The 17,935-nt window shown below is 35.7% G+C and overlaps 1 protein-coding gene across 6 annotated transcripts in view; it reads left to right on the forward strand.

The window, feature by feature from the left end:
* raw (NDT-like domain-containing protein raw) overlaps positions 1-17,935 on the forward strand; it is a 224,183-nt gene that overhangs the window by 166,834 nt on the left and 39,414 nt on the right. For all 6 annotated transcript variants that reach the window (XM_089643337.1, XM_089643333.1, XM_089643332.1 and 3 more), the window contains 2 exons: positions 14,320-14,434; positions 16,859-16,977. In XM_089643337.1, the coding sequence (XP_089499463.1) occupies positions 14,320-14,434; positions 16,859-16,977 (234 nt within the window). The remainder of the gene's footprint in view (positions 1-14,319; positions 14,435-16,858; positions 16,978-17,935) is intronic.

Consider the following 17,935-nt stretch of genomic DNA (forward strand, 5'->3'; position numbering starts at 1 on the left):
AAAATGGCTCATTCTACGTTTTTTGGTCTGAACACTGAAATAAAATTACTGATGAATGAAAAAAACACATATTTTATTACAAAATGTATTATAAATTTTACTGCCACCTAACTTTTATGTGGTTTCATTTAAAAATAATTAGTAAAAAAGTTTCATAATTTTTTCTCAAATTGTGGTCGGAACCTTTAGTTTCTTCGAGGTGTACATTTTAATTCTTCTATAATTATTTTCTAGATTTTAATATAAAGCGTGGTGTTTTCTCTTTCTAACACCGCTTAGATCATATTTCCAACCATGACAGTACGAGAGACACAACAATTTCTGTGAGATCATATGAGATGTCCCTAAAAGCGAACAAGTTAACCTGAGAAGTTAATAATTAATTCATCTTAATTTCACACTTTGTCCAGTGAGAACTGATTGCCGACACGTACGCAAGATGACGTTACAATAATTTTTGATTATTTTCCTTCCTTTTCATATTTGAGTGACTCTTTTTTGAACGCGCCATATCTAAAAAAAACAATCTATTAAAAATATTTATTTAATTGACGTCAACGGACTGTTATTGTTTTATTGTCTGTTATGAAATGGACTAACGTCACCCATGGCGTCATGTTGGGAAATCATGCCACCCCTTTCGATCGAAGGGTGATGATTGTCATGAATAATATATTATCGAATGGCGACTTGGACTCTACTTGGAACTGGGTGATTCATTTTGTATACTTGGACTTCTGCGCACGTAATAATATTATGGACAAAGTAACTAATAATCGGTTATCCTCAAAACGCGACAATACTTGTGACCAGACATAAGCAGTTATCAAAGAAATATTTAGATTGGTAGAAATTTTTTTGACTTATCTCACAGCTTGAAAGTTTCTCCGCTTCACAACACAGTTTTTCTGCTTTATGCAGGTTTTTCCAATTAGAGGTGTTATTTTGAATAGCCCGCTATTTCGGTAGATGTTACTTTTGAAGCTGTCATTTTTTGACATTTGACAAGCAGAAACTTAGCCATTAATAAAAATGGAACGATACACGCTTCAACAACGCATTGAAATTATTAAAATTCACTTGAGTGAATCAAATGCAAATCATCTTGAGTGATGAGGCCCATTTCCACCTCGGTGGCTTTATCAACAAGCAAAATTGTCACATCTGGGGCTCGGAAAACCCAAGAGTTATTGTTGAAAAGCCATCCTCAACGTGTGACTGTTTGGTGCGGTTTATGGTCCGGCGGAGTCATTGGACCTTACTTTTTCGAAAATGAGGCTGGAGCAACAGTTACGGTGAATGGATCGCTATCGAGAGATGATTAATGATTTTTTATGGCCGGAATTGGATGGTATTGATCTGGACAACGTTTACTTTCAAAAAGACGGCGCTACGTGCCACACAAGCAACGAAACCATTGATCTTTTACGATTGAATATCAAAATAACACCTCTTATTGGAAAACCATGTAGTTTACAGAAACAAATTTAAAAAATATTATAAGCAACCTTCTGAGGTCCTAAAAAAATTATGTATATATGTAATAAGCAGTAATTGTTGATTGAAGCACTAGTACATATTGAATTATTTGACGTGTTGAAAATAAGCCGACATAGCTCTACGGTCAAGAGCACCCGACCGGACATCAGAAGGTGCGGGTTCAATTCCCGTCGGAGGCATTTTTTTTAGGCGGTTGATATTTTCGATTTGTGTTGATATTTCAGGCTACTAATTATTGCTTATAATAATTTGTTATCCTTTGTGCTATGCATAAAAAACCTTGTCTTATAAACATTAGTTTATCATTTAAAAAATAATTACACAATAAACTACTCATTTGATAATATATACACACATACAAGGTGTAACAGCACGTACCTGAAGGATTTTAGGATTTTTATCAACTTGAGCTTATTGGAGAAAAAATGTAGATGTCATTTTGATATCCGACGATATTTTATTCTAAATTTAATTTTTTTTTTCCATAGATGTGTAGGTACAGCCTAGCGGGTCACGTGATACACGTATACATCCGTCTCGTTCGAGAGCGCGTAGCACGTATCCCGTCGCGTGTGTAGCAGTGTGATTAGTTGCGATTTGTAATAGAAACAAATCTCTTTTGTTTTATTTTTTTTTTTTCAAATATCGAACAACAAAATGACATCTATTTTTTTTCTCCAAATAAATTGTATAAATGGGAGTGGATATAAATCTGGGGGTCAGTGTGTCCAGGAATGGCGGACGTATTTTAACTTTTTGAAATACTGTCATAAAGAGCGCATAAAAAGGCCCCTTTCTCTTTCATCACGATTTTAAATTAGTTGTAGGATGGTGGACGTATGATTCCATCTCTCCTACTGCGGTGCAATGGGAGGAATTTTTTTTTTAAATATTAACTCCACACAGGAGGCCCTTAAGAAAATAATTTCCCTCAGGGCCTATGTCATCTTTGGGGATTATGTGTGGAGGGTCTTTTTGTGGAGAGGAAGGAGTGAACATGGGTCTTGGAGAGTCCCATGTTGTAGGAGGGAGGAAACACAGAGGCCGGCAGTTCGTTCCACAGCCGAGCTGTTGAACTTAAGAACGAATCGTAGAATCGACCCGTTCTCATGTGACAAATGTCAACCGTGTACAAATGTTGGGCGCGCGTTTGGCGTGTATCCCGACTACGCACCGGTGCCGAAGGGATCAATGACGCTAGTTCCTCAGAGCATCTTCCAATGTAATACCAATAGAACAAGGACAGCATACCTACCTGACGCCTGTGCTCTAAAGATTGCAGTCCGTTTGTTAAGATTGGGGAATCTATCAAACGGACCGCCCGTTTCTGCACAGAGTCAAGGGTTTTTTTCAGGTATTTAGGGGCTCCGGACCAGAGATGGCTGCCAAATTCGACAGTAGGGCGCACTTGCGATTTGTACAGGGTGAGCAGTTGTGTACTATTAAAGTATCTGCGGGCCCTGTACAGTACGCCCAGCTTCTGAGAGGCCAACTTTACTCTGGCTTTGATGGAGCCCCCGTACCTGAGCTGGTCACTTATAGTTACACCAAGCATATCAATGGAAGAAAATGGGTTGAAGGTTCGTCCTCAACAGGACTCTTTTTTTTTTCTTGAGACTTCCTCATAACATATTCGTGCTTTACTGATAGTTTGTTATGAAATTTGTCAAATCATTCGTTATAGGCCTCCAGTCCCATTTTTAACAAGAAAACGAATAATTTGACCAGATTCTTAATAAATTAACAATATCAGTAAGTTTTCTCCGCATATCCTTGATAATTACGATGGCATTTATTATAAAATTGATGACGAAAAATACATGGTAATAATGAGATCAAGTTGGTTTCACCGTTAGATCATTAGCACTACACAATATGAATTATTAATGCCAAATTGCCAAATGAAAAACACGCAAAGATGCAGTGGGCGGTAGAAACAGCGATTTAGAAATGCCATGACCAAGTGAACGATGGTAGATTATTGAGCAATGCCATCAGTACCAGTGTAAAACTGGGCACACACAACAGAGCCATTTGGCCCAGAGTTCTGTCTATTTGGACACTCAAGTCCATTTTAGGGGGACACCCACGACCGAGCCGAGCCACGAGGATCCAAGCCAGACAAACAACTCAATTGTGAACTAAAATCGTCGTATTTACACGGAAAAATTTCTATTATTAAATATTCCTAATTTATTAAGAATCTGAAATTATTCGTAATTCGTAAAAACGCGATTGCAGACCCTTGACGAATGAATTGATAGGTTTCCTAATAAACTTTTACTAAAACTATAACTGTTTTGTATGTGAAATATATAATTAGTTTTCTATTTTTGTACTGTTTCGTATGTGAAACTTATAATTTTGATATAAAAATACTTTCCTCTCGTCCTACAATGAGTTTTGCAACTCATCGGGATTGCTCTAGCAGAAATAAAAATAGTAATAAAAAAATTAATACGTATGCATTGTCACGGTGTCGGAACAAGTGTTCACAAAAATCCTAATATTTCCGCATTCTTCATTGTATACTATCAAGGCAAATACAGGTGCAAGAACACGTGTTCCGATACAGTCGTAATTTGCTAAAAGATTTTCAAGAATAATATTAGGGCCAGCAATCCCGTGTTCAACTAAATTACCAATAATTTTAATCAATTTTTAATAAATTTGCAATAGTAATTCTTCTCCGTGTGGGTACATAAAATAGGTTATTTGTTCACTAATATTAAATAAAGATTTATCTAAAATAAAGTAGGGAGGTAGAAGGATTAAATTTTAAAAAAATTACAAATAATTTATTTTAAACTAAGAAGTGTGTAATTATACATTTAGGTACATAAAAAGGTATATATTTTTTTTCTATAACATTCAGAACATAATCATGTGCGCTTGAAGAGGCCATACCACGGAGAAATCTTTCCTCCGTGGACCGTGTTATCTATCCGACTATAGCTGTGAATCCATACTCGGATTTTAGCTCGGGATCTCACATACACGATCCGGCGAGCCATCTGCGTTGGCGTTTGCGCCGAACTATGAGTTCTGCCTCGGGGCGGGGCCATTTGGCTCGTTGGCTCTGTCGTGTGTGTCCAGCTTTACATAGTTCCATGTCAGAATGTGAAAGCAGCGAAGGTTGCGCATTTGCAGCAGATGAATTATGATATTTTTAGACCTTTCCCAAACAACGTTTAATAATAATTATTGTTTAACATTTGCAACATGTAATTTCCTAGGTGTTCCTAATCGTCACAAATCAATCTAGTAGTTGTAGAACATATTTTTTCAAGGTCTTTTTAGATTAGTTGTGCATTTTCGCATTAAATTGCTTATTACACTTGCAAGAGACCTTAGCCCCGGGGTACGATCAAATTATTAGTCTTGAATTCCGTTTTTCTTTTAATTTCAGATTTAACCAGTTGTTAGAATTCTATTGAATTTTTTATATGTTTATTTTTAATTTCACGCCTTGCTGGGCTTTTACATGTTTATTCTTTTAAACATGTAAAAGCCAAAGAACATCTAAATGAGCATTACATTTTGTTAAATATCAACGGTATAAATATGCCATACACAATAATTACATGTCACAGAAAACAAGCATAATCAAACACTAGTAATAATTTAAACAAAAAAACGAGTAACTGTCATTTGATCATAGTAAATGACGACAGAAAGTATAAAATTAATACAAGCTCTAGAAGGAGATACAAGTACATACAATATTATAAACAAGTATGGGTAGACTTAGGTTTAATTAATAATGATTTAGAAGATATGATAGTGTAGCCTTTCTGTACCTAGCTTCTGTGCAGTTAAACAAAACATAATTACATCACAAAAACAAAATACTCTACAATGCAAGATGGAAAAATAGTATATTATAAATGGTACAATAAATATATGAAATAAGTCGAAGCCGAACTATGCAGTTTGTTTATATAGATTTGTTGTTCGGCTTGCCGATATAAACTCTACTTAGACCTGTATATATTTAGTAATTGATGCGTTGTATTTGTACATGTCAACCACGTCCTTATAATCACTACCTACATTCTGTGTAGGGCGAACGGGAGTGTACAATTGTGATTCCGTGTTGGAGTTGCCGCAATAATACGGGAGGCAATTGCCTCGATTAAGAGGAAGCTACAAGCCAAAAATGTCTATATTCTTGGTATACCTTATATTGTAGGTAATAGGCATTAAAATCGCTTGACAAACGGAGTCTAGAAACGTTCGATTTCAAGCAAAAAACTGGTTTTTATTTATTTTCTAAATAATTTTATAAGAAAGCAAAAAAGTTAATCAAGTGAAACTGTCACAGATAATCTTAGCTATAATACTGTATTTTTTTAAAGTTGTTTCCTTTACGCGTTCATACATTTCTATTATTAAAATTTTTTTTTTAGTACTTTACATTTATATTTTTTATTTTTTATTTGTATTCTATTCAAGCGAAGCAATTGGAAAACCTTCAATTTATCTAAAGCAATTTTTTTGGTTTTCATAATGTTCACCAATTCGTTATAAAGATTAATCAAAATAGTGATTTGGCATTAAGCTTCGCCTTAACGATGTTTGTGACACTTACGTGCTCGCGGTTTCGTACTAATAATGATGGCTCATCTCCCTTGTTTCTATCAAATTTGCATAAAACCCATAAACTTTGCACTGTAAAAGAAAGCGAATATCTCAACCCATTTACTTTATGATTTGAACGGGCGGCGGTGTTCACGAAGGTTGACTTCTGATCGACGGATTTTATTGCGGAAAAACACATAAATTATGCAACCACAACACTAAATGTGACATCTTTATTCTTTTGATGGCTAATAGTATTGTTGATATTGTGATATTGAGGGTCAGCAGTGGTTTAAAGAACTCTCGGAGGTCAAGTTATGGAGAATCTAAAATGGAAAGAGGTTTGAAACTCGCCAGGAAAATATAAGTACTACCTACTTAAGGCGAAGCTTAATGCCAAATCACTATTTTGATTAATTTTTATAACGAATTGGTGAACATTATAAATACCAAAAAATATGCTTTAGATAAATTGAAGGTTTTCCTATCGCTTCGCTTGATTAGAATACAAATAAAAAAAAATTACAAAATATAAATGTAAACTACTAAAAAATATATTTTTTCTAATAGAAATGTATGAAGGCATAAAGGAAACAACTTTTAAAACATACATTATTATAGCTAAGATTATCTGTGACAGTTTCACTTGATTACCTTTTTTGCTTTCTTATAAAATTATTTAGAAAATAAATAAAAAACAGTTTTTTGCTTGAAATCGAACGTTTCTACACTCCATTTGTCAAGCGATTTGAATGCCTATTACCTACAATATAAGGTATACACATTTTTGGCTTATATCTTCCTCTTAAAATGAGGATATATAATTTAATAATACTAATTTCGGCTCTCTGTGCGTCCTGCGTATCTCTGGTTCAATGAAATTTGCTTTGAATTTAAGTGTCATTTTCAAATTTGGAACTGATTTGTCAATAATTCAGACTAACCCGTGTTTCACGGGTCTGCGGTAGTATATATTTTGTATAGAAAATACTGGTTTTATTACTTAGGATTATTTATATCGTATTTACTATAAAATATTATTAGTAATAACTAATAACTAAAAAGGCGAAATATTATCAGTTTATCAAACCGGTCGAATATATATTTCAAAGCGCCATAGCTCACGATTGAAGTTATGTATTAAGCTTTTTTATGTGAATCCGCACAAGAGTCCCAACTGGGGTATGTTGTGAGGCTGAAGGAAATATGGAGGAGGAAGGTGGGGAAGTACCTGACTATTCAGATCTGGTCACCAAACACGGCCAAAGCCATTTCAAGTAACGTTTCAATTATGAACGGTGGTCTTATACACCAGAGCGATACTGAGAGTATCTCCCGCTCTGGAACATGCCGCAAATATACTATATATAATTCTTAATGAGTCATTTGTGAAATAACACAATTTACTTAAGTAAAATTTACTTGCGCACGCCGGGATTTCAACCTGCGACCTCCAGCTTGCTAGACGAGAGCCTTACCCCCCGACAATTACAATCACAACGAAATGGCATGGCACCATTCGTCTCATTTTTAGCTATTATTATTCAGTGTGTATGAAAGAGCGAACACGCTTTTTGACACACTTGCTAATAACAGCTGTTGAACACGAGAAACAATGCCAATGACAGTGACGGAGTGTGGATTTTTTTATCATTTTTTGTTTTTAATTGAAAAAAATGTTACCGGACAGCAAAGTGCCCATAACATTTTTTACTCCAAATGTGCTAAGGAATAGCTGATTAAAGTTTGTCGGGTACTTGCCGATACACCCTGTATAGTTGCGTTGACTAAAAAATTGCAGAAATAAAGCAAAACTGTGCAAATTTCACGATGCAAGAGAGTTATTGCTGCTTCAGCACAAAAATTTCCTCCTAATTTTTAAAGTTTTAACTTTTTTTACTACGTATGACTTCGGTGGTGTAATGGTAAAGATCTGTGCGTACCACTGAATAGTGGAACGCCTACTCTTTTCAACTTTTGTAAGGCTACCCACAAAAAATATGAATCTAAGTTTATTGTGTGTTGACCAAAATATGTGAGACGTCTGAGAATTTATTTGTTTATTTACGGCAAATAGCTTCCAGTTTAATATTTATAACAATAAAATATACAGGTTGTTACGTGCGTAGGAGTCATAAAGGAAGTAATGAAGAATACAAACTTTATACAAAACAAAAGTTACAATTCAGTCTGCTGAAAATGAGTGTTGTTCAATGTTTCTGGCGTTCACCCTTCAAGGGTGTTTTAGGCCATCATTTCAAATTATGGAAAATTTCATAACTATTATATGAAAGATTGAAGTCTAGTTCAGACTTCAGAAGAGATGAGAAGTTGAACGGAGGGAAGTAACTTAAGTTTTGATAAAAGAGATTGCAGTTGTTTAGAGATAGACAACCAAACAATATGTGATCTAACGAATTTTAAAAAGGTCGGAAGGAATGGGAAATGAGGAATTTTTTTTGTTAAAATGGGGAAATTTAAGAAGACACTGTTTTGATGGGATAGCCCTTTGTATCGAGGAATAGTCGTCTATCTCACTTGGATTGACTAGCAATGTGCGAATACCCTGCCCAAACTTAGGGATCTATCTTTGAGGATGGATAAAATTTCAGATAGGGGGATATAGTTTATGAGGGTAACACGAGTTGGACGCTCCTTGTTTCGCAAAGAAATCCGCAATATTGTTACCCTTGTCCGTTAACATGTCCAGGAATCTAAATTAGATTTCAGATGAGTTAAAAATCCAAATTACTCATAAAAGTACCAGACCCTAGACGAATCAAGAAACTACTCGATATGGACAGACACTCACTGAGGGAACTGGTAGGACTACTAACAGGACACTGCCATCTCAGGAGACACATGCAGATATTGGGAGTTGAAAACATCAATAGATGCAGGAAATGTGAAGAGGATGAAGAGACTCCAATTCACCTATGGTGGCAATGTCCTGCCCTGGTGGGAACTAGGCTCAGTTACCTGGGGAGACATACAGTAGAACCAGAAGACATAGCCACATACCCAATAACAACCCTGGTGAACTTTATTAAAGGGACTGGGTTGTTGTTAAAGGATTGAGGTAAAATGGGAGATAGCACAATGGACCTATGGCCTAAGTGCTTACGGGAACTACGTGTAAACCGTCTCCGCCCTTAAAAAAAATCTTAACTGTATGACAATATTATTGTACGTTATTATAGTATTCTATCGCCTCGTATCAATCTGCGTTTACTTAGAAACATGTTAATATTGATAGCCTTCGGATAATTTCCTCGTGTAGATCAGCTTTATATCCCGTTTTGTATAATATAATGGTTTCCTTTATCGTTTCCGCTTTTTCAGTAAATTATTTCCTGTGTTGTGTATTCTTATGAAATCATTATATTTATTTGATTGGCAGTTTGCCGTATTCTAAGAACAGTGTTTTACACCTACTTAGTTATGACTATAACCATTTATGATAGAAACAAGAAAGATGGGCCATGAACCATCATTAGTATGAAACCGAGCGCAAAACGCGTGTCGCCAACATCGTTCACCCATACTATTGCAAATCGCATCCACGCATGTTGTTTCCACATTTGAGTCCGCAGAGTTTGGTTGTAACTCGGCAACACGCTTCCATGCCGTATCAATCTTTTGTTTCTATTATGTACGTCTCGATCAATATCGCTGTCTTTGAAAATCGCTGGTATAAATTCTAGAAGGCTAGGTCATTCACACTCAATCATTATGATCATCTTCTAAATCAAAAAATGCTGATGAACAATGAACATATCCTCATTTGTTCAAAGACCTGCATTTCTAAGAAGGGTACTCTCATAAATAATTATGCCTTTTTAGTCCAATTAGAAGTTAGGTACACTGTTATTTTAAAGTGATGAAATTTTGAGTCATTCGGTGTAATTTTCCCTGCTTCAAAATTACTTTCATTCTCTCGTACATTTTTCCAATACCCAATTTAGTTTTATTTTCTCTGCTTTAATAAATTCCTTCTTTGAGTCACCGTTTTCTTTTCCTTGTTTAATTTTCATTTGTCCTGTTATATTCATCTTACATAGTACCATAATGAAATATAAAACCAAAATTTTCAAATAAAAGAACAGTAGATGGAAAAAAGTATCTTTAAATAATTATTATAAATTCTGCGATTTTTTTTCCTCATAAATTGTTATAAATGCTTTTTATCCTCGACAGGGAAAAACATTTTTTTTCTGGATTTTTATCTCCTAGCATAAAAAAAAACCATCATATTCGATTGGCAACAAAATCAAATGACACGCCTTCTGGCGTTCCAGGGGTTAGATGATGTTCATAATGTGAAGTTGTTAAGGTAAAAGCTATCAATAAATCACAAAAAAATCTGATTACTAAAATAATATTAGTCTACACCTTTGTAAGCTCGCTGCTGTACATTATGCTACAAATTATTTATCGTATGACAATATTTTGGGAGAATTAAATGGATCATTCAAATCTCTGTAGCTCATGGTAGAAATTACGTTGCCAGATGAAACTAGTTGGGTTAACCTAGAAAATCCGACCAAAAAGTTAGTTAACCTTCGAAATGCCAAGATGCAAAATAAAATTGTTACCATGAAGGGTCCCTGAGGTACCCCACGCATGTTATCAATAAGGCTAGCTGATGCGAGAAGGATAGAAATTTTAGATCTTTTGGTTTCCCTCGTTGGCAACGGGACGGTTAAAGAAAGGTAATTTACAACATCAGACTTAAATACTATCTATTAATACTTTCGATTGTGATTTTATTCATATATTTTATATTTATATCAACAAATAATGACCAAACCGGCCGTGGCGCCTCCATATTTGGATGTGTGACCTTTTCCCGACAAACTTTTCACGACAGACGACCCGTTGTCGAGGTTGCTACCATATTGGACTTTTAAATTAATGGCCTGTTTTTGCCGTCGAATCCGATTTAAGCTGTCTGTTTTCATTTACATAAAGACCTCCGTGGCAGAACGGCAAGCTCCTTGGATATGGACCCAGAGGTCATGGGTTCAAATTAAATCGCAATATTTCAAATTATGTTTATCTTTTTAACGCTGAAAAATATAGATTATAGCTTCTTTCATAATTATTAATGTCGTATTATTTCAACTAAATAACTTTTTCACCTCACATCAAATCATCTATGACATTTGCTCTTCCCTTCAGAGTGGAACATTGAAAAAGATTTTTAAATTTTATTTTTATTAAATAAAGGCACTGTTTGGTATGTCACACACATTATTATACAATCCCTTTACTTTTATATTAATAATAAAAAAGAAAAACGCTTCGGTCGTTGAATTCGAAAATTTGAACAGTAAAAAAAATATCTTAAAACAAAGGAAAAATGGTTTCTATGGTAAAACAGGAATCTACTGATATCGCTCAGTCTATAAGTAGAGTAAACAAAGAGACATCTATTGAAAATATTATTAGTTGTTAGTATTATTGAGCAAATCTTCACATGTTATAATTATTATTTTGTTCAGTCCTTTAAAAATCGGACAATATATATTTGAATGTATATAATATATTTTTAAATATGTTTTACATTAAAAATATGTTAAAATTGTAATAAATGCACAGAAACATAATCTAACAATAACGGTGAAATTGGTAGTAGCATATGTGGCCTTTCTACACAACAAAGTTGGTGAATTCACGGATATTTCTGCATTTTTAACTAAAAATCGCGATTTTTGCACATGCGGTCCTTTGTGTGATCTCTAATCTCTCAACAGTATCTATTATCTCTAAATATATTATAAAACAAAATCACTATCCCCGTCTCTCTGTTTGTGTGCTTATTTCTTCTAAACCATGTAATGGAGTTTGATAAGGTTTTTCTATCATTTAGAGAATTTCTTCTGGAAGGTTTATGTATATAATATATGGATATTATATTTATTGAAAGTAGAGAAAAGTCGAAAAACGCCGGGTAAATGTCGGCTACTACTAGAATAAAGGCGCTTTCAGCGTCTGTCTGTTGGTGTGCTTAGTTCTTCTAAACTACGCAACGGATTTTGATAGGGTTTTTACTATAATTAGATACTTTCTTCCGGAAGGTTTGTATATGTATATACTATAATACATTCGTGTTATAGAAAGTACAGAAAATCCGTGCAACGCCGGGTACATGTCAGCTAGCATCATATAAAATATAAATCGCACACAATTTGCAGATTACTTCGCTCCTCTATCGAAACAAGGTCAATTCATTGAACGATGTGTAAATATTTATTGGTTCCGATTGCGGAATAAACTAAACAAAAGGTGTTAGGAAGAGTTTAACAAGTGGGTATTTTAGGAAGTAATCTTGTAGAAGGACGTAGAAGGTGAAAGACGTGGAGTTTTATTCAGGTTAAATGATTTTTGAACAAGGTTAAACCGAGATATAAATAAAGTCTTAGATCTATGATAGAATTACTAATTGCTATTAATGCTCATTGATGTTGCCGAGTTTTTTTTCGTAAAAACGGGACTGAATTGAAAATCAAAACGTTCTTGTATCATATGACATCACAATAGTTGTCAATCTCTCCACAATATTCCATATTTGTTTCGCTGCAAACCCTAAAGTGACGTCGCGTCGTCGGGGGGCGTTTTGATGTCTTGGTTTATATATCATTTGTACCTACTGCATGTACATAATAATTAAAATAAAACTTGTATATTATTCAGAATCGGAGTTTGTTGTATCCGAATTGTAGATAATAGATATAAAAGAGATGGGCCATGAACCATCATTAGTTTAAAACCGCATGCGACCGCATGCAAACTGTTTCGCCAATATCATCCCAAATCGCACCTACTAATAGTGACGCCTCTACCCACACATCAAACGCACAACTTTCATTGGTTTCGCCGCTTTATAGTCCGTGCAGTTTGGTCGTAGTTCGACGACAGTCGGCTTCCGTGCCAATTTCCTTGTGTTTCTATTAACTTAATACATATTATTACTTTTAAGTATTTCCGTAATTGAATAAGAAGATATTGTGACCGATGATGTGATCGTGAATTAACGCAAGTTTTACTATCCCAGGGCAATCAGCCTTGGCCGCATGTTCGGACTGTCCGTGTCCGTTGTCTGTCCTTATAATTCCTTTCAAACCATTGAGGAAGTAAACTCTACTATTGTTTATGAAGACATTTCCCTCGTTAAGCCTCAGGTGAACGGCTCGTCCAGTCATTAGCGTGATGTCACCGTTAATTGACTGACGTTAACCGTTCGAGCAATAACAGATGATAAAGGTGAGGTGACTTTACAGAAGCCAGGAATTAGCGCTAATGAAATAACATCAGTCGTGACAGTTCTAAGAGATGAAATGCTTATTTACGGAAAGAATGTGATGATAAAACCATCATCAACACGAACTCTACCTAGTGATCTTTAAATGGTTAGATCAATAACATATTTCTTCCAAATGTAGTTTTTACGAGTTCTAATAGTAAATACGAACGCCCCGACCTAAGAGAATCAGGGTAATCGAGCTTGATTCAGAAAAGATTGGGTGGTTTTCCAACACCTTTTGATGCGGTTGAGAGGTTGGCAGACTGGGAGGATGGTGCAACCCCAGTCTGTTTTTTTATACGAGATAAACACAATTTTAAGGTAGACTTAGTTTAAAGCGAAGTAAGGCGGGGAAAGAGTGCACCCTATCTTCAGTAAATATTGTAGAGTGACTGCAGAACCTTCGAAGTTGCCTGTATGCATTATTGTAGCACACCCTAAGTTTGTCTCATTACTCTACTGGGTATTGTGTCCATAGTTCAGATGTGTGTACATAACAGTTCAGTGTAGTATAGTATGTCTTAAAAGGTAATTTCCTGACATCCTCGTCGCTAATGTGGTAGAACTACCTTGAGAGCATTCCGGGCCGTATATTAATGGCTCTTCTTTGTCGTTCCTTATCTTCTATATCTTTCATATATTTTGTAAGGAAATAGTCCCAGGTATTTAACCTAATAAAATGGCATCTCTAACTCATACCTTTCCAAAGATATTAACAAATTTTAATGATTTATTTACGATACAACAGGGACACCTAATCGTGAGAATGTCGTTACAACCATGCAGCGGTTTTATGTTCTTTTACCTTTTTCTCTGAAAGTCCGTGCAGTTTGGGTGTAGCTTAGCGGCAATCAGCACGCTTCTATGCCACATCTCCATTTGTTTCTATTATTTATGAATGTATCAGTAAGCCTTTGTTCTTCTTGTTGCAGTGTTTGAAATGCTGGTGTGCGCGAGGCAGTGTGCGCGCCGCGGGGAGTTGTCCCTTTCCTTCGGCGAGTTCTGCATGTTTGCCGCGCAGCTCAGGAGGCATTCGCAGAAAAGAACGTGAGTATATAAACGTCTTCATTTCTTTCTAGTTTGTAATACAACTTACCCATACTGTTTGAACATGTAATCATCGTCATCTATCCTCCTCGGCGCGTTGTTTTTTCAGTTACACAAGAAAAGTCAATAATAATAACCCCATACATTTTACGAACTGTGATTTTCTCACTTTACTTTGTGAAAGCAATTATCTTTCTTTTTTACACTAACCCCACACAGGAGGCCCTGAGGAAACAATTTCCCTCGGAGCCTATGTCATATTTGGGGATGCTGTGTGGGATAGAGGTAGTTCTGGGAAGGAAAAGGGTTTGAGGGGTGGGTAGGAATTTAGGAATCAGTGTATCCAGGAGTGACGGACATACGAATCTATCCCTTCCGCTGGGGTGCAAGGCGATGGATTGAGAGAGACCATCTGGAAAGATAAAAAGGTCCCATTAAACTAACCTCTCCCGATCTGGCCCGCCACGCAGCTGGTGGCCAGCGCGCCCGCCGCCAAGGCCTGAACACAGTTCACCCGATGAACCCAGACACCCCTGATAAATCACCAAACGTAGCAAACCACGTGGGGTATGGCAGAGGTGTTGGTTATTCAATAAATAGTTCCCCGGGAGGAAGAAAAAATAAGAAAATTTAGTACAAACATTTTTTTTCTTCCTTTCATTGTTATAAATATACCACACTGTTCTTTTTAGTATCGTAGTAAATTGTCACTTTTTAAACAATCAATGACAAAAGACACAAACTTGAAATACAGGGTTTTCCAATAAGAGGTGTTATTTTGATATTCAATCGTAAAAGATCAATTGTTTCGTTGCTTGTGTGGCACGTAGCGCCGTCTTGTTGATAGTAAACGTTGTCCAGATCAATACCATCCAATTCCGGCCATAAAAAAATCATTAGTCATCTCTCGATAGCGCAATCCATTCACCGTATTTGTTGCTCCAGCCTCATTTTCGAAAAAGTAAGGTCCAATGACTCCGCTGGACCATAAAATGCACCAAACAGTCACACGTTGAGGATAGAGAGGCTTTTCAACAATAACTCTTTGGTTTTCCGAGCCCCAGATGCGACAATTTTGCTTGTTAACGAAACAACGGAGGTGGAAATGGGGCTCATCTCTCAAGATGATTTGCATTTGATTCACTCAAGTGAAGTTTAATAATTTCAATGCGTTGTTGAAGCGTGTATCGTTCCATTTTTATCAATGGCGTAGTTTCTACTTGTCAAATGTCAAAAAATGACAGCTTCAAAAGTAACATCTACCGAAATAGCGGGCTATTCAAAATAACACCTCTTATTGGAAAATCCTGTATAATGCGCAATGAAAACCATACAATAATATACAGAACTGCATTGGCTTATGTAATACAATTTCTGGATAATTTTTCGTTGCAAGTCGGACATGAGTAAATCCTTTGTTGTATAACGGTTTGTATGATGTTAATGGAATATTTATATTTGACTGCATTGTGATTTGTGATTCATATGGCGGTGCGCTTTGTTCCTTGTTAAAATCCTTTCCACAATATTATTATAATTTTGCTCGTTGCATAACATCCTCAGACATATTTTTCTTGAAGCCCTGTCGTCCTGGACTCCCTAATATGGATAGAGTCTTCGATGGAAAGAAATGCGATAGCTTTGAAACTTAGCACGTACACGGAGAAAAATGAGTACGGGTGATTGTGATTGCAATCCATTTCCTATATAATATTAGTCTATTCAGATTATATCGGAATACGTGTTCATGTAGGTGTTCTTTTCCTAATAAATATCACATAAATATTAGAATTTTTATGAATACGTGTTACGACATCCTAATAATATATACGTGTTTTACTGACAGTTTAATAGGAAGCCTGTCAATTCATTCGTTAAAGGTCTGTTTTTTAATAGGAGTACAAATAAATTTACCAGATTTTTAGTAAATTACCAATATTTTATGTCGGTAAGTTTTCTCTGTATATGTTCCTCGCTTATAATGTTTTGAGGCTGTAGGGATGTTCAGATCCGGTCACCAAACACGGCTAAAGCCATTTCAAACAACGTTTTGATTCTGAATAGTGGTCTTTCATCAAGGCGATACTGAAAGTATCTACACTCTGACCGCCATTCATAATCCAAACGTTGCTTGAATTTGCTTTACCCATTTTAAACAGATTTTAATAGCCAGGTACTTTCCTACCTTCCTCATCCCCATCTCTTTCCTCTCCCTGCTCCCTTCAGTTTCATGATGTACCCAAATTGGGATGCCATAGTTCCAGTAGACCCGGAGAGCTGGAGCTCTTGTTCCGCATTTACATAAAAAATAACACAGGAACATGTCTGCCGAATTTCAATGCTATTGCAACGCTATTGCCATACTATTCTACCCATAAGCGACTGACTGGACTATTGTATAATCAATATATTTCTTCTTTTCAGTTTATCTTCTAAGGAGAGTACCTTTTGCAATCAAATTGCACCATCCACTGCATCGAAGAATTCGTCAAGTGTACCAGAGAATGGATTGAAGCCGTTAGTCAAGAATATTATAGAAAATGGTAAGCACTTATCTCTTATTATTCCATGTGACCGACCGAAACTAGATTTTTAGCCGAAACCGAAACTGAATTTCGAATTCTGTTTTAGTTTCGGCCGAAATTAAAAGCCAAACTTATTTAAATAAGTTTTTAAATTATCCATACCTACACCGAAATTAAGCGTTTTTTACTGTTAAACCTGTAATGGTTCATTGTTAAATAAAATAAAAAACGCAATGAGTAAATTGGTTTGCTTTTAGCGCTTTTTGGTTCGCTGTTATGTAACAGTTTTCAATGTTCGCCGTAGGTACTTTAAATTTAAAGGAATTATAAATATATATTACCTTAGAACTTGCACCTAACTATATTAAACAAAACGTATTTAAACAATAAACATAGACAAAAATAAACACGTTTAAGTTTCGGCTGAGCCGAAGTATTGGCTGAACCGAAACCGCGGACGAAACTCGTTTATTGGCCGAAACGAACACCGAAATATTATACCCTTCCTTTAATTAGCATTAAACGAATATTCGAGTTTTTGTATCCTCTCTCTCTCTCTCTCATTTGTTGTACCGTCATCAAATCGAAAATGCCCAAACGTTCTAGACTATAAAATAAAACTAAAAAAAACTAAAGACGGGCTTAAAGACACCACGAAACCCGCTCTCTAAAAACTGAACTGCCAACATATAAATACTTCTAAGTATTCATTTTCTCCGAACGTTTATTGAATTCTTGATAATTTATTAAAGACGTAAAGAAAAAAGCCGCAATACGCAAGGTGCCTACAGACCGTGAAACCAAGACTTTACATGATTCAGTTAAATGATTATAATATAATGATTTTTGGCATTCCTCGCGCGTTCTAGAATTGTTCAGTAATTTCGGTTTCCTGGACACATGTGTTTGTTCTGATTTCTGATTGCTAACCAGTTTCTATGACTCACAAAACATCCTAATTAACACGCTGTTAGTT

Source organism: Hesperophylax consimilis, chromosome 19 (genome assembly GCF_061612785.1).
Source record: "Hesperophylax consimilis isolate HC1 chromosome 19, BYU_Hcon_1.0, whole genome shotgun sequence".
In the NCBI taxonomy this organism is placed as follows: domain Eukaryota; kingdom Metazoa; phylum Arthropoda; class Insecta; order Trichoptera; family Limnephilidae; genus Hesperophylax; species Hesperophylax consimilis.